The sequence below is a fragment of the Cephus cinctus genome, unplaced genomic scaffold (genome assembly GCF_000341935.2).
Source record: "Cephus cinctus unplaced genomic scaffold, Ccin1 Ccin1_scaffold0168, whole genome shotgun sequence".
NCBI lineage: Eukaryota > Metazoa > Arthropoda > Insecta > Hymenoptera > Cephidae > Cephus > Cephus cinctus.
In genome coordinates this window covers 3631069-3647872 of record NW_014332892.1, presented here as the reverse complement: position 1 = coordinate 3647872, position 16804 = coordinate 3631069, and the positions used below count along the sequence as shown (strand labels likewise).

Here is a 16804-nt window from a genome sequence, read left to right as displayed (position 1 = left end):
ATAGATCATGACGTATTTATTTCCGGACGTGGTGTACACGAATGTTTTTAAATATTTATAATAAAACAATTAAGAAATTTACTATATAAATTAAGAGTCGTTAATTATTTCGCTTCCATTCGACTTGCAAGATGACAGGTGTTATCGTTTTTCGGCTTTTGTATGTAAACATGATTGTGTCTTCAAAATGGTGACATCTGCTGAACAGGAACTGATAACTCTGCAATTTTTATCGAACATGCTGAACGAGGATTTATTATCATACGAATGACGTATTTTCAATTACGTGTCGTATTTACAATGATAAAAATTTGTTTAAGTGGCCACGCGTACTTTTGCTACGAGTATATTCATTTCCATAACGAATCTTACTCTCATAACCTGTTATTTTACCTAAAAAATGTGATAACTTAATAATCGGCGGTTGCAGTTCATAATGTAGTGTATGGTGATTCATTAAGTATTGTCAAATAATAATTTGCCAGATTTTGCGTTTGCTTATGCGTATAATTCTATAAAACGAGAAGCTCGTATCTTGGAAGATGTAGAGCTCGAATCGACGGGCAGTATTTTGGTTTTTAAGCCCTAAGGCTAGTCGTAGTTTAGCCCTACTCCTTATATATTGTTCCAAAGATCAGAAATCATTATTCAGTTTTCAATGATTTGTGAGCATAATATTGGTGTACAAGATAGGAGAGAAGCTTCTATACAGTATTGCACAAGTTTGATGTGGCAGAAATTGTCCAAACATTTGATACAAGAGACAAAACATTCATGTTCTTTACGGTAACATAATTCCTGAAGAAAGTTGAAAGAAAAGCTACCAAGATGACTTCCCATATAACCCATGTAATGACTCTAGCAAATAGTATTATAGGGGTGAGTGTTCTTGCGATGCCATATTGCTTTAAGCAGTGTGGTATAATCTTGGCAGTACTAGTAATTCTGCTGTGCAGTGCACTATCACGTCTTGCGTGTCATTTCCTTATAAAATCTGCTGTTATGTCTCGACGGCGGAATTATGAGATCCTTGCATTCCATGCGTTTGGTCATATGGGAAAATTTATAGTTGAGTTATTTATCATTGGTTTCCTTGTTGGAACCTGCGTGGCCTTTTTTGTTGTTGTTGGCGATCTGGGTCCTCAAATTGTGGGTAAAATGATAAATAAGAATCCTGAAGATATTAGAACGAGTTTGCTCGTCATAACAGGAGCTTTCATCGTTTTGCCATTAGGCTTACTCCGAAATATAGACAGTCTGGCTGCTGTTTGTACAGCGACAATTGGTTTCTATTTTTGCCTCGTCTTAAAAGTAGGTAAATCATCGTTTTCCCTTATCCTTGTTCAGCAACAGATATTTTACCTTCTTTTTCTACGTGCAGGTGATAGGAGAGTCTACACCTCATGTCTTTGCTGGGGATTGGTATGATCATGTCTACTATTGGAGACCATCAGGAATACTTCAATGTTTACCAATATTCTCAATGGCATTGTTTTGTCAGACTCAACTCTTCGAGATTTATGAAGCCATTCCTAATGTGTGCCTGGAAAAGATGAATGAAGTAGTCAGAGGAGCACTTAATATATGTACAATGGTTTACGTATGCGTTGGTTTCTTTGGCTACATTGCATTTTGTACGCAGCCATTTACAGGTAAATAGCGCGTGGGCACTGCAAGTACTCAACGTCTTCATTATTTTAATTAAATTCTTTACAGGAAACATTTTGATGAATTTTGAACCAAGCCTTACGTCAGAAGTTATAAAAATGGGCTTCGTACTTTCGGTTGCCTTCAGTTATCCACTAGTCATATTTCCATGTCGTGCAAGCATGAATTCTCTGCTGTTTCGCAAGGTAATTAGGATTGATTGATGCGCAATACAACAATGTACTATAACTTTACTTGTTTTGCAAATCCATTTCTTATTTTATTGTACTGTTCAAACAGGCACATTCTCACGAATCGACGAGCAACTACATGCCGGAAATGAGATTCAGATGTCTGACATTCACGATTGTAATCGTTTCGTTAATTATTGGGATATTAATACCGAGCATAGAATTCGTCCTTGGTTTAGTTGGATCCACGATTGGTGTTATGATATGTCTAATATTTCCCGCAGCATTTTTTATATCTATCAGTAGTAAAAATACAAATGAAAGATTAGCGGCGCAGGTAAAGAAATAATATCAAAATAAAAAAGCCATGCTGTGATTTTCATTGATTGTTTAACATTTCAATAGGCTATTCTTTTTGTTGGTCTTTGGATAATGATCTTAGGCACATATGCCAATTTATATGCAATGGAGGAATCCACTAATACAAGACTTTTAGCGACGACCAACAAACCTTCCAATCAAATTAATAATGTACCACTAAGTCTGATGAGGGATGAAAAAATTCCTGCTATTCCTGACATACCAAAAACGGCTGAAATTCTTCGAGATGTTCATGGTACGAGTATCAGCTATTTCAATAATATTATGCTAAGTGTATACAACTGTGATGGTAATTACAATTTTGTTTTCATGAAATACCTTTCAGAAAAGTTAACCATTCTGAAGTTACCTGAAAAAAAGCCTGAAGATCCAAAAGAGGATGTCAGGCAAGAACCACCAATACCAGTAGAGAGAGTCGTGATTACCGAGAAGCCGCTAGCGGAAACTTATAAGACTATTGATATTTTGGGAGTCACACTTTTACCGAAGATTAAAAAAAATGTAGAGAAAATAAAGATTGATAATAAGTTGGCTGATGATAAGAAGATCGATGAAATGATTAATGAAAAAAGTAAAGAGAAAATTAAGAATCAAAACGAATTGCAAAGAAATGACAATTTGATAGATTCCGATGCAATAAAGAAGGAAGAATTGGAATTAGCTGCTGATGGCGAATTGGCGGATATTCAAGCCGCCGAGAGGCATAACAAACTTGAGAGAACTCTAGAGAAGCATCGAATTGAACAGTTCAAAATGATACAAGTTCAGAAGGAAATCTTGCAAGATCTCAAGCAGCGAAAACAGGAGTTGCAGAAAGAGCGCATAGCCAAAAGTGAAAAAGTTACGGACCTTCCTCCCGAGAGTAAACCTGAAAAAGCAGAAAATCTTAAACGTATCAACTTAGAACCTGTTGCCAGAACAAAGCCTAAAGATACGGATCCTTCGGAAATTCAAAAGAAGGCAGAGAAGTCTAATGTGAAAATGAATATTAGTGGAGGCAAAGGTAATGGGCAAGTGGTGGATAATCAGAAGGTCAATCAAAATGACAAGGCTGATAAGAGAGAAGCTCCCAATAAGAAAGAGGTGCCTGAAATAATTGCGAATAACATATCTGGCGCGGTAGAAGCTACTGCACAAAATTATAGTCATCAGAAAGAAGTCTTAAACTTAAATAAAACAAGTGCATCCGCCAAAAAACGACAGGGTCCCATATTGAGCGCTTTGGCTAGGAACATTTCGAAAGAGATGGCTCTTAGTAGTAATGATATTAAACAGTCTATCTTGATGAAAGACTCGAACACAATTTATAAAAATTCAGTTGTAGAAACGGAGAAAAATATTCCAGCCAGTGATGTGAAAAAACCATCTCCGTATTCTGTACCAATAGCGCTGATGATGAATAATCCAACAAGAAAAAATGACAATCCGAATGGATCAAACTTGATTGACAAAGAAAACGCTGGTTTTCACAGAGACATTCTGGAAGATCATGAAAGAGAGAAGAGAGACGTTGGGAGTTACGATACAGAGAATATCGAAGTCAAGTCTTTTGCTAGAGACGTAGTGCTTAAGAATGATCGCAAAATTTGTGATAAATCAACTGGTGATTCGGTAAAGAACATTCAAGAAAAGTCTGATACCACTACGGATAGTGAGATTTTAATTAAAACTAATATTTACTTATCAGAACAAGGATTCACCGATAACATGTCAGTGGATTCGAATGTTGCAGTGGCTACAGATTTTGTGAAAATAATAAAGAAAAGAGACTTGAAAGCTCTTCATCCTAGTAATAATATTAGGAAATAGTTATCTAGAGTAAACGTTTCCATGAGAGAGTAATATATTCCATAAAGATATTAAGTTACTTTATTTATTTAAAGTTATCAGATTAGAACATACCTGTACCGCGGTGATCTTATTTATATACATTGACAGAGCATTAAACTATTTTAAAAATTAATCATCCCTCTTCTCCGTAGAAGAGCGGTAAAAGGAGCGAGTTAAGTGAGAAATTAAAACCGAAAAAGAAAGAGGAAGCGAAAGAAATGAAAACTGAATAAGTGAAAAGGAGCTTAATAGTATAGGGGAGAAAAATTAGGTCAAAAGTAAAGACAAATATAAAAAAGAGTAGGTCACACGTATCCAAGAATCTGAGATGCATTTGGTTCCCTAGTACCCGTCATACTGTACATACTATTCAGCATTAACACGTTTAAAGTCCATCCATAAGATATAATCAGATTAGTTTTCATTCAAGGTATAAAATAATTGAAGATTAGCCGTTATATTTCATGAAATAATATTATAAACATTCTGATACCGTGGTACATCCTGCATAGGTATAAAAATAGATTATTTTCTATAAATGTTATGTGAGAAATATATTAAACAAAAGAAAGCGACTTTCCATATATTTTATTTCTTATCTTAGATATCAGAGACGAGTAAGAAGAATGCCAATGAGTCAATTTTCATGGTCCAAGTTTTAGTTCGACATCGACGTGCCACCTGAGGGGAGGGCCTCTCAAACCAGTCTCATATTTTTTTGATTGTCGAGTATATATAGTAATACTATGTGTGGGCAAGAGGGTGACTAGAGTAGCATATGCTCACTACCACCAGCACTGACCCGCACCTACTCCAAGTGAAGCCGACCCAAGAGCACAGGCAGGACTTTACCCAGAGTCAATTTTTGGGTCATTGTTTACTGCTTTTCTATTCGGCTGAATAGTATTTAAACTATTAAAAAGTAAAACAGCCCGGCCTATTACATTTATTTTTTTTAAATCTAAAATGTAAAAATGTTAAATCTAAAATGTAAATGTAAAAATGGAGGGGTAACTTAATGCTAAAAATTTGTTATGGATTTTAAAAGTAAACGGACCAACCACCAAACATTCTGAATGGACTACCAAATATTACCAAACCACCACCAATTTATTGGTACAAAGAAAAATGTCAAAAATCAAAGTAGGGGGCTAACTTAGCGGAGGTATAAAAAGAAGTACGAAAAACAGGCCCATTGGCAATCTCCAGCAATCTCCCTACTCACTCTGCCACTACTAATAGCAGAGATGAGTATCGAAATTGCCAATTTGAACGTCCAAAGTTTTGCGTTCGCGCACTAGAATTGTTGCGTCCTAAATAGGTGGCAGTAGTTCCTTCTGACGGAGGACTATGGAGGACATTTGTCAAATGCTCCAGGAGGCCACGTGAAGAGTTGAGACATATATGGGTTAAGATAAGGAAGATGGCAGCGAAAGTGCAACAGTTTGATCTACCTAGTTCGGCAAGTTCGGAAAGGTCAGTCCCTTCTGATAAGAAATGATGACCGCCAGTTATTTGATTCCTGCTTGAGCCCATTTATCTTATCTTATATTTATCGTACATGCTATTACGACTTTTGTTATGTAGTTATAAGCTTCAACCTCGTGGTTGAATTGTTGTAGCGATGATGCTGAACCTTGTTTGGAAGATCGTGAAGTCTTCTTTGCTGATGAGCAGCTTGAGGACATTGATCATAATCGACGTTCTGATGGAACCCCTACACCACAGTCACCTCGGCCACCTTCTACTGGTAGGCAATCGTTGCATGAGCGGTCTTTCAGAAATTCTTCATAAACGTCTTTATAGGTTCTCAAAAGTCACCTAGGTCCCGTAGACAGAGAACTACAAGTATGTCGCAGTCTAGTAAAAAGACTTCCGCAGAGTCCATTTTGCGTAGTAAGACCAGAACAATATATACAGCTGGCAGACCACCCTGGTATAATTCCGCAGGACAGCAAGTGGAACCTTTTGTCATAGGTTTGATTTAAAACACTTTCTTGACATATTCATAATATGGGATTAACATATATCAATATAATAGGAATTTGCGGTGGTAGTGCCTCTGGAAAGACTACTGTGGCTACAAAAATTATAGAATCTCTGGATGTACCATGGGTGACGTTACTCAGTATGGATTCATTTTACAAGGTAGTTTAAATCCATATACCACTAATAAATGTGTTTGTTTAGAAATTGTTTTTTGTAAGTTATAATGTATTCACAGGTTTTAAATGAGAAACAGCATGAGATGGCTGCTCATAATGAATACAACTTCGATCATCCTGATGCGTTTGACTTTGAACTATTAAAAAGTACTTTGCAGCGTCTGAAAGAAGGAAGGAAGGTCGAAGTACCAATTTATAATTTTGTTACTCATCGTCGAGAAAATCGTACAGTAAGTACATTATCCTTCTACACCATGCGAATAACAGTCCTTGAGCTGTAAAATGATATAAATTAATTTTCATTCATGAAGAAAACAATGTACGGTGCCAACGTCATCATATTTGAAGGTATTCTTACGTTCTACAACGTTGATGTATTAAAGGTAAGTATCGCCAACAAAAAAAAGTAATACTTCTAAATCAGTAAACCTTTATTCAGTCCCTTTCTTTAAGATGTGCGACATGAAAGTCTTTGTAGACACTGATGCAGATGTTAGATTAGCACGTCGCTTACACAGGGATATTTCCCAAAGAGGAAGAGACTTGGAAGGAGTGTTAAAACAGTACAGTACTATGGTGAAACCAGCGTTTTTTTATTACATAGCACCTCTAATGGTTCATGCTGACATTATTGTACCTCGAGGTGGGGATAACGAAGTTGCAATAGAACTGATTGTTCAGCACGTCCACACGCAGCTACAGCTGGTAAGAGTCTAGTAGTCAGTTATATATTATCCTTTAAAAATGATTCTATTCCATGGGAACACAATTTCAGAGGGGATTTAAACTGAGAGAAAAATTAGCACACTCCTACAGTGGACAGCCATTACCTTCGTCGTTGTATCTTTTGCCAGATACTCCTCAGATCAAAGGACTTCATACATTCATTAGGAACAAATATACCTACAGAGATGAGTTTATCTTTTATTCTAAACGACTCATACGGCTTGTCATCGAATACGCATTATCTCTTCTGCCATTCAAGGTATGACTCTTGATCAATAATGTCTGACTTCGTGCTCACGCTTCGAATCGTTCTTATTTAGGAAATCGTGGTAGAAACGTCCCAGGGTGGAGTGTACCACGGTAAACGTGGTGCTACTGACAAAATATGTGGTGTATCGATACTGCGTGCTGGTGAAACGATGGAACAGGCTGTGTGTGATGTATGCAAAGATATACGTATTGGAAAAATATTGATTCAAACGAATTTACAGACAGGCGAACCAGAGGTGAGTATCCAGTTTGGAAAAATTAAAAATCCTCAGATGTTAAAAGATATTTAAGGATTTCCCGTGATAACCTTTATAGCTATATTATCTGAGGCTACCCAAGGACATAAAGGACTATAGGGTGATTCTCATGGATGCTACTGTTGCTACCGGTGCTGCTGCAATGATGGCTATAAGAGTACTTCTGGATCACGACGTTGCCGAGGATAACATACTCCTAGTATCCCTCTTGATGGCAGAATCCGGGGTGCACACGATTGCCTATGCTTTTCCTCAAGTGAAAATCGTTACGTCCGCTCTTGATCCAGAAATCAATGAGCGATTCTACGTACTACCAGGAATAGGAAACTTTGGCGATCGATACTTTGGCACTGAACCATCGTCTATCGATGACTAACTAACCATATTCATTACATACTATATATTTATGATCCATGTATATGTAGTTACTACGCACGCGTAAATCGTGTACATAGAAACGTTTGTCATTACGCGTTTGCAAACTTTTCACAAATAAATCGTATCGAGTATACAGTGCATTGTATATGCTTTTCATAACGGTGTTGTACCAACATTAATACCGGCAGTGCTGGTACCGACATCGCCGGTCGGTCGCAGAGGACGATATCCTCTGGCACTAGCTCGTGAACGTCGCCAGGAATCTATATTCCCGCTAGGCTGTCCCAGAAGGTATGTGATGAGTTTATCGAGGGCTGCTAGCTCTTCGCTGGTATTTCCGGTATTTGGTAAACCGGAAGGTCGAGATCCACCGGGATGGCCGTGTACACCTAATCTGGGTACCTGGAATTCACTCATAAGGTTATCTATGAGTTTTGTGTTTAGAATTAAAATATTACCTCTTCCGGTGCATGTTGACCATAACTAAGACGCTGTACTTTTCGGAAGGTTTCATCATCCATGGCTTCACGTACAGCCTCGTTCAGTGTCTGCTCCAGAGCTCGTTGTTTGGGTTTACTCAGTGCATCGTAAAAGCTAAAAGTAAAATATTTCTTATATTCTACATTTTTAATTGTTAAACAAAATTGTAACGGTTTACCTAGAGTCCATGGAACTGTTGGCTCGCGAGTTGTTCTTACCGCGCACTACCGGTATATCGTGTTCCCAGAAGCGACGCAGTTCTGGAGTTGAAGTGTATGGAGCAGCCACTTCTTTGATCTAAATAAAAAGAAACTTTAGATGTTCAGATATGGGATTACGCATTGGACTGCATATCGCTTGAGATTCTAAGTATATTACCTTTAGGACTATTATAGCCGTGATAAAAATACACATGACATTGATGAAGGTCAAGCATGCACTTACTATACCATTGCAAAAAAATTCAACAGGCAAATATTCTGCATAAACGTAAGTATAGGAACTGTTGAAGTCTGTATACGATTCCCCTTTGATATGTGGCATTTTTATGGGGCTGTAGATCAACCAGATGCATCCCAGAGCCCAGAATAGACCCTGTGTCGTGACGGATTAATTATATTAAGAGTATAATACTTATGTATAAGGCTGTTTTGAATATCAGTTGTAATTTACTGACACAGTTGACAACAGGTGGTAACAGAGAAGCTGATATGGCTACTCCAATTAAAGGCCCATTACTGCCTTGCAACAGAGCCACTGCTACTCCAGTACCTGATGGCAAAGCCCATAGTACTCCCATCCATAGTGATCTATAATTTCCGCTAAGATAGAAATAATATTTAAAACATGATATTACATCAAGATGATTTGTATATTCAAATTATAATTTTTTTTTCTTACCGGCCTTTCATCTCGTCGGTCGGCCAGTCATTATATCCCCATGGCATTTCTGTAGTCCCAAGAATCAGTCCAAAGATAAATCCAAAAAGTATCGATAGAAATATTCCCAATAGTAAACTTTTCAATCCAACGCATTGTAAATCTCTGTCAGCTATTATAGTTCCAAAAGTAAGTGACATCACTGGACCCTAGGGAAATGAAAATGGAGTTAAAAATATTTAAATTTTTCGTTCTACTTTTTCCCGTTACCATTAACGGCGAAACCAACATGGCTGCTACGACATTTGTCGCTGAATTTTCGACCAATCCAAGAGCTGCCAAACAACTGAACAATTACAGAATTATCTTAATTAAAGAATGTTGGAGTAGTTGAAAAATTTGTTTTAAAGTGTACGTCTTACTCGGCTGTTAGAACTAGAAGTATATAGTCAAAGGTAAGATCCCCACCACTTCTTACTCCGTCTACAACTTGTTTCACTGTCAATTTTGACCGAATTGAATCTACGAAGGATGACCAAGCATTTCTGTCATCACTGACACCGTCAAAATCATCCTTGATCATTGATGTTCCACTTGATAAAGCACTGTATGTACATTGCGTAGGTATAACGCTAAAATGCAATTCAGTTTTAATATTAAATCTGACAGGAATTGATTTTTAATTTTTTAAACTTTACCTTACAATAGAATTCATTTTTCGTCCTATTCCCATTTCTGTCAAACAATGTATACAGTTTTCGCAGGTGTCCCCAGCAGGGACGGGAAAAATAACCTGGATACAATAACTTATAATTTTTAAATTAACAAAATTTATTGCAAAAAATCTTACTTACCTCGTAATACATATCTTCTTTATCTTTGCACCATACTACGTGCTCTACTCTGAGTTTTTTCAATAACTCATCCAGAACCTAAAAAAAATGTTAAACAGAAATGAAATTGATATGAAACGTTGTTTTTATCTTAAAAAAATTCATAATTTTTACCGTTTCCATCGAAACGAATACTGGTTCCTTCCGCAAGTGAGATGCTGCGGTTCCTCGAGCTGGAAGACGTCTTTTAGATTGAATTTCGCCATCGAGAGGAATGAGATGACCTCTTGTACGATGTAGATCGACATCCACCTTCACCTTCAATCCTGTCTTCTCAAGTTTTCTAGTATCTTCCAAAGGAATCCCAAAGACAATTTCGTACTCGTAACTCGCAGTAGGAATGCAAACGAGAAAAACTACACCGCCTGGCATGCTGATCTTGTTATCTAACCCTGGGTGACTATTGATGATCTGAAGTGCATAAGGAATTATAACTGAAGATAATAATTCAATTATCGACTAACTAACGACATTACTATTGGTCTAATAATAACATTGTTATCGTCCACAAGGAATACTCTAACGAAAGAGTCATTAATTCTTGTGAAGCTCCAGATTCTTCAAAAGAAACTAATACGTGGACGTACGAGGTAAGTAGAGAAAAAAAGTAAAAGTTGAACAGCTATTTTTTTTATGAAATAAACATTTATTTAACAAATCAACAATGTACAGTCTGAACTATAGTCTAAGACCACCTTTCGCCGCTTACGATGTACTTATGCCGGTCTACGTATTTCTAAGATCAGATAAAATCATCCTGTGCCATGAAACCGTGACGACCATGTTGAGTAACTCTTGATATATTTTGCTGATGGTTGTCTAGGTCATCACTTTATTCTCTATCGGAAAGTCACGCTATTGGACAATCGACCAATCGAAGAAACATCGTTCCGGTAGGGGTCACCAGAGTGGTAAGGGGCCATTTTAATGCCAAGGAACAATTTCTACCTAGGGTAGAATATCTCTCCTAGGCCCTTGTAATCCTCACCCTCATCATCATCATCATATTGATCTTCAAAGACACTTCTTGACACACTCCGCACTCTCTAACAAATCTTTCACTCTTGCATTCACTCATTGCCCAAATTCCAATTCCACAAAATGGTTCTATGTTTCTTCGAGCATCCTCGGGATCGTCAAATCCCCAGGAGTCGTTGGATCGGTGAAAAAATAGCATTCTTCGTCAGGTAAACTTGTTGGACGTCACTGACAATCTTGTGAGCTCGTGATCGTCTAGTCTGAGGAAGCTGATTCAAGCGATCGTTAATCCTCTTCGAAGTCGGAGGACTCCGAGGAAGACGTTATAAGTGCGGTCGAGAGGCTGGGCTTCTTCGATGAGGAAGCGAATGGAGTCAGACGAAGCCTCTGCGCATTCCAACATTCCGGTAAAGAGTGGGAGCCATTGTTACTCTTTTCTTTGGATATCGAATCGATGGAGCCCAGTTCCATCATGGATCCGCGTCTTGGTGATCGCCTCGAGGTTTCTGAGGAATATACAAAAATAATGTGCGTTATAGTCGAGTTATTAAATTTCAATTGTCGTTGACCTACCGCAGGCTTACCTACCCGAGTCTCTTAACGGAGAATAATTTTGTTCGTTCTGCAACGTCCTCGACTTATCGCTGTCTTCTTCTCCATCCTGGGATCCAATCCCACTGGGTGACGTAGCACTGTCCCTGCGGAAGAGACCAATCACTGATTGGAACTTAGGTTGCTCGATTCCACCTGAAATTAAAGAAATATATGTTACGGCAACTATAAGCAGATTGATTGGGATAACACGTCGTAATATCAGTGGCAAGTTAATTGTAGGATCCGCGGAAACATATCGTTTCTCAATAATCACCTAGAAAGGTCGCGGATGGTGAACTGTAGGCAAGGTACTCCTTGTTCGAACACCACGCGGGGAATTCATTCTGCTGTATTGGTTTTCCTGAATCGTAATCATCTTCCCTCTTCCAGGGTAGCATGGTTTCCGTAGCCGTTGGGGTAGTTACCCTGAAGCATTCCCCTGGAGAAATCAATTACTCAACCATTAAGAAACGCTTTAACGAGTGTATGGGCAAATTAGAATGACCATTATACCTTCTGATTCTCTTTGGGGAATTCGAACTAAACTAGGTTGCGTCTCTTGATTACCCGAGTCTGAAGAAGAAATAAATACGATAATTAGTAACAGTAGCGTATTAAATAACAAAAACCATACCTGAAGTTCTGGCTGTAAAAGTAATGGCGGACTCCCAGTCCTCCTTATTAGGTTTACCTGTCTCCCCATTTTCAGATTCGAACAACACGTCGTTCATATAGTCTGAAATATTTGAGAAAGTTCATAGCGATCCAATTTTCACCAAGCAACCATTAATCACCTTGCGAGAAAAGCTTTGTGCTGCCATTTTGTTGAAATTCCGGGAAGCTTACGTGATTCTGCTTTCCATCCTACGCAGAACAAATGAAACTTGTTAACGCGATTAAAAAAGAAGTGGCCGCATTTCACGAACCTTGGCCAATTTTTTGCTGCGTTTATGACGATGTTTGTGCTCGCCCATCATTCTCCTAATATTCATGTGCATCTTGTAGTTGACCTGAGTCGACAGATCTCTATCATTTACGGCGTGCCGACTATAACTCAAACGTCGATGCTAAAAATTGAATATAGTTCAAACTCGCCACTCTTGAAGCACCTGATAATAATAAGACTGATCGATTATATGTCACTGGAGAGCACTTACGCGCTTATAGGGCTTGCAAAGCTCCTCTGCCAGAAGATGATGTATTCTAGCATCCGTCAGGTCCCTTTTCGATGGATTATACTCCAATTCTTGAAGATCGATATTCCAGCCGGACTCGAGTTGGCTGCAGCTCGGACTAAAATTTATGAAAACACGGAGAATAAGGAATAAACTTGGATCATCAGAAGTTCCTCTCGACTTGTATTTTCTTTTACCTTCCATTAAATTGGCCAGTATTACTGTAATTTCGGAATATGGCAGACATACTCTCGGTACCGCTTATATTGCCGATAGTGGATGCATTTCTTCTTATATAATCGAGTGCGTCCTTCATAGCTAACTTTGAGTAAGTTTCCAAAATTTTAGGCTCCGCACCGCGATGATCACGCACGAGAAAGGGTCGAATAAATTTGTTGTCAAATCGTTTGAATCTGAGATAAATCAGTAAATTAGTAATGTCAATCGAGATTATTGAATTAGAAAAAAAAAATGTTACCAACTTGTCTCTAACATGATAATTTCCATGTTTTCCAACGATATCCTCGATACCGGCCATTATGTGATCCATGATCTATAACAACAATGAATTGAAAAAGCTTGAATAACATTGAAATACAGAGAGGATTAAATTCTATCAACCTACCCTTTCGTGAATCCTCTCGTTCATCGTTGGCTTCCTTTTCTCTGCTCTTTTTACGTTCAATATCTTCACCAGAGGTTTAATGGTGATACCCTAATAAGAAATCATAATGAATTACGAGAATCCAGAGACATTAAGAAGCGGCGGCGTGAACCGTTCCAGTATCTCGACTAACTTGGATAAAAACAGTGAAGTATATAACAGCAATGGTCGTTGTAACGAACATCGGCTGAAGTGGCACGTGTTTTGGATCGATTAATAGAACCAGAGCAAAGGCCACTGCACCTCTTAAGCCACCGTAGGACATGACAAACTTTTCGACCTTATCAAGTTTATGAAGCCTGAATTGATTGGCCAGAGCAGTCAGAACGATAACGCCTGTGTGAACGATAAAGAGGTCTTAAGTGAATTCTTCTGTATTAATTCGGTCAATATTAAATATGTCAAATAGATCTTTACCTATGATACGATAGACGGAACAGAAGAAAATTGTCATAAGGACGAACCACGTGTTCCAGACATGAGCATTATTAACAGTGGCGACACCAAGGAACATGAAGATAATTGTTTCAGAACTGCTCGACAGCATTTTCATGGTGTACTTGACAGTTGTATGAGATTTGTGCGATATATTTGCCTCGACGTAATTCTTCATGGTGATGCCACAGAAAGTGATCCTGCAAGTTCAGAAAAAAGAAACATAAAGTAAACCAAGGCTTAGGATGTAGTATACAAATTAGGAGAGTATAAGACATGATTAACAGTGATAAAAATTGCAATAAAGAATTTTAATGAAGATTTTGTTATCACTCACGCTAATATGCCAGACATGTGAAATATCTCAGCATTGAGATAAGCCAAGTAAGCCATAACGAATATAAAGATGGGTTCGATAACACGGACCTCGTCTGTAAATCTTGTTACGAAACCAGTCGCGAATCCCCATATCACTCCGATAATCGTACCACCAATGGCGACAACCACAAAGGAGGCCAGACCGGACAATATATCGGTATAGGTAATTCTGGAGGGTCCCATTTCGCTATAAGTCTCGAACATGTGATATAAAACCTGGAATATGCAGAGAAGAAATATTCAGATTTATTTATGGAATTTCATTAAATATGACGGAGACAATATGAGGTACTTGAAGAAATACTTACGACAGTGACAGCGTCATTGAGTAAACTCTCGCCAAAGACGACAATATATAATATCTCGTTGACATGGATTTCTTCAAAAACTGCCAAAACGGCAACCGGATCGACTGCGCTGATCAAAGCCGAGAAGAGGAACATATCCAGTAAAGGAGTCTCGCAGCGAAAGAGACCACTTTTTCCAAGAACCCATAAGGAAGCGCCTAAATTTCGAAAATATTGAAAATATTCTTAACAGAAATTCATCCGATAGATGCTTATAGACTGCATACTGCGCGATGTATACGCGAGGCAAAATAGTCGCTTCTCTCGTTCGTCTATTTATGTTACGTCTCAGAGACCTTCCAGTTGCCTGCTGTTTTAATTTTAACCGAAAACGAGGCACGATGTTTTCGACATTCCTTAATTTATTATCTGTAGTACCGCTGTACTCTGTTACTACAGTCTATGACAACTTGCCAATTTTCTGAAGGAGTGGAATGTTTCTTGTAAATCTGGAACCTACCTATCGAAAGGGTATTAAATATAGTCCCAAGAACAGCGAAGAGCAGTATAGTGCCGAGGTGGTCGAAAAATAATCTGTTTGGCATAAAGTAACCAGCATCTAAGATTATCGGCGGTAGCATGTACAGGAAGAAGGTGTCAGGCGTCAAAGGTGATACGTGGACGCTGTCTGCCTGGAAGAGCAAAACTCCGACGACGACGCCGACGACGATCAGGAGGCAAGACTCGGGGAAGATTTTGCTGAGCTTCGGCGTCATGTGAAAGCCTGTAGGGCAATAAAAGAAATTCTTGTGACGTTCCTCGGTTTATACACTCACACGCATGTGGTCCAATCAAGCGGTTACAAGCTGTTCTTTTCTCCAAAAGGATTGAACATATCAAATTTAATTTTCTTATTAAATGAGATAAAAAAGTTGATTGGTATGCAAAAACTTAGGAAATCCCTCCCTATGAGGAAATAGGCCTTATATTAAAAAAAATAAGGCCTCTTGTGGAGAAAGAGCGCCTGATTTTTTTACACATCAATTAGTCAATGCTCTTGCCCCATTAAAAAAAAAACTAGCTCGATATCTGCAATAGTTTCGCAGAAAGCATTTTGCAACACTTTATTTGAAGCGCCCTGTACAAGGTGTTCTAAGAGGGTAAGTTAACGCGCATGAGCAATAAGCGCAGTCCTCGTAAAAGGTGTTGTAACGATCCCTAGCAGAAAGTGCGTGTGGCGCGTACACCATTTTCTACTGATGTGTCATGCTGCGACGAAAACAAAGTTTTGAGGAATTTTGAGAATTATGAATTTAAAAAAATGTTAGCAAGTACCCCAGTTTAGCAAGATGAACTTACCGATCTTGGCGAGGCTGGCAAAAAATATCCATATTCCGATAATAAATGGTGTCTCGACGCGTTGGAATTCGACACTAAGAACTTCGTATTCTCGAAGTGGTTTTGTCGAGGATGTCGATGATAACACGGGATAACCGTCTTTGACGACTCCCTTGAGATTTTCATCATTACCTCTTCCAGCTATATCATCAGAGACAGTTCTCTCGATCGGTCCCATAGGCCCAAAACTCTTGCCAGGATATGGTTTTTGTAGATCTGTAGGTAAATCCTGATTATCCACGATTGGTCCGTGCATCGAGTTTTCCCCAGTGTCGACATGTCCAGGCGGTTCTTGTTTAACTTCATAGGAACTGGCATCGACGTGAACGAGATTGATAGAGAATAGACAGATGATAGCAGTGAGTAGATTGAAATCCATGACTAGTAGTGAATTCCTTCTTCTTTTTTAGATGATTTTTACGGTTTGTTTTTCCTTTGTCTTTCTCGCTCTGTCTTCCTCGGGGGTTGCTCGTACCCACTCCCCAATGGCTTAACCTCGCATCTGTCAAGGCTCGGTTAGCCTCTGGTTGATTCTCAACGTGTAACAAGGATCACGATGAGGAAAACAGTCTCGACGTTTGATAAACGTGTTCATGGCTTCCCATCGCGGAATGAAGCCACGTTCGATAAACTGCGAGAAAACGACGCCAGTACGAGCGTAGATGCCGAGGTTGCGTCGTTACTAACACTACTCCCTATTCCAGCCAGCTGATCGTTGCCGAATCCCGCGCAGGCGTCGCGACGCACCGATATTCTTGTCGCGTGTTTCTCTTGTTTTTCGTTTCTTCGTCATTCCTG

General features: G+C 38.7%; 4 protein-coding genes across 9 annotated transcripts; 2 read left to right on the top strand and 2 right to left on the bottom strand.

Moving 5' to 3' along the window:
• The first annotated feature begins 178 nt into the window (after nucleotides 1–178).
• LOC107264020 (putative sodium-coupled neutral amino acid transporter 10) lies at nucleotides 179–4624 on the top strand. 3 transcript variants are annotated; one of them, XM_015731846.2, is made up of 6 exons: nucleotides 179–1311; nucleotides 1382–1652; nucleotides 1717–1853; nucleotides 1948–2175; nucleotides 2244–2454; nucleotides 2545–4624. In XM_015731846.2, exons 1-6 carry the CDS (start codon nucleotides 829–831, stop codon nucleotides 4026–4028), a joined length of 2814 nt encoding a protein of 937 aa, XP_015587332.1. In that variant the 5' UTR covers nucleotides 179–828; the 3' UTR covers nucleotides 4029–4624. The 3 variants fall into 3 exon arrangements, with proteins under 3 accessions (XP_015587332.1, XP_024937091.1, XP_024937092.1); XM_025081323.1 differs by having other exon boundaries at nucleotides 180–879; XM_025081324.1 differs by having other exon boundaries at nucleotides 1174–1315.
• On the top strand, nucleotides 4529–7978 carry LOC107264024 (uridine-cytidine kinase-like 1). Of its 3 annotated transcripts, XM_025081330.1 has the most exons (11): nucleotides 4529–4889; nucleotides 5371–5525; nucleotides 5672–5799; nucleotides 5856–6026; nucleotides 6091–6197; nucleotides 6274–6444; nucleotides 6526–6597; nucleotides 6668–6919; nucleotides 6990–7199; nucleotides 7261–7446; nucleotides 7526–7978. In XM_025081330.1, exons 2-11 carry the CDS (start codon nucleotides 5473–5475, stop codon nucleotides 7841–7843), a joined length of 1668 nt encoding a protein of 555 aa, XP_024937098.1. In that variant the 5' UTR covers nucleotides 4529–4889; nucleotides 5371–5472; the 3' UTR covers nucleotides 7844–7978. The 3 variants fall into 3 exon arrangements, with proteins under 3 accessions (XP_024937098.1, XP_024937099.1, XP_015587342.1); XM_025081331.1 differs by lacking the exon at nucleotides 4529–4889 and having other exon boundaries at nucleotides 5258–5525; nucleotides 6526–6562; nucleotides 6654–6919; XM_015731856.2 differs by lacking the exon at nucleotides 4529–4889 and having other exon boundaries at nucleotides 5259–5525.
• On the bottom strand, nucleotides 7853–10514 carry LOC107264023. The gene is made up of 11 exons (XM_015731855.2): nucleotides 10212–10514; nucleotides 10059–10136; nucleotides 9903–9997; nucleotides 9627–9836; nucleotides 9475–9550; nucleotides 9226–9413; nucleotides 9002–9146; nucleotides 8704–8919; nucleotides 8504–8622; nucleotides 8304–8439; nucleotides 7853–8247 (listed from the first exon to the last, which is right to left on the bottom strand). The coding sequence occupies exons 1-11, from the start codon at nucleotides 10467–10469 to the stop codon at nucleotides 7999–8001; spliced, it is 1770 nt and encodes a 589-aa protein (XP_015587341.1). The 5' UTR covers nucleotides 10470–10514; the 3' UTR covers nucleotides 7853–7998.
• A 208-nt stretch (nucleotides 10515–10722) lies between these two features.
• Nucleotides 10723–16696, bottom strand: LOC107264019 (probable Na(+)/H(+) antiporter nhx-9). 2 transcript variants are annotated; one of them, XM_015731844.2, is made up of 17 exons: nucleotides 15968–16695; nucleotides 15129–15392; nucleotides 14630–14826; nucleotides 14281–14537; nucleotides 13926–14143; nucleotides 13642–13844; nucleotides 13470–13559; nucleotides 13327–13397; nucleotides 13042–13257; nucleotides 12827–12962; nucleotides 12596–12736; nucleotides 12464–12533; nucleotides 12304–12405; nucleotides 12183–12242; nucleotides 11944–12108; nucleotides 11664–11822; nucleotides 10723–11581 (listed from the first exon to the last, which is right to left on the bottom strand). In XM_015731844.2, exons 1-17 carry the CDS (start codon nucleotides 16383–16385, stop codon nucleotides 11361–11363), a joined length of 2988 nt encoding a protein of 995 aa, XP_015587330.1. In that variant the 5' UTR covers nucleotides 16386–16695; the 3' UTR covers nucleotides 10723–11360. The 2 variants fall into 2 exon arrangements, with proteins under 2 accessions (XP_015587330.1, XP_015587331.1); XM_015731845.2 differs by having other exon boundaries at nucleotides 11366–11581; nucleotides 11660–11822; nucleotides 15968–16696.
• Nucleotides 16697–16804: the final 108 nt, after the last annotated feature.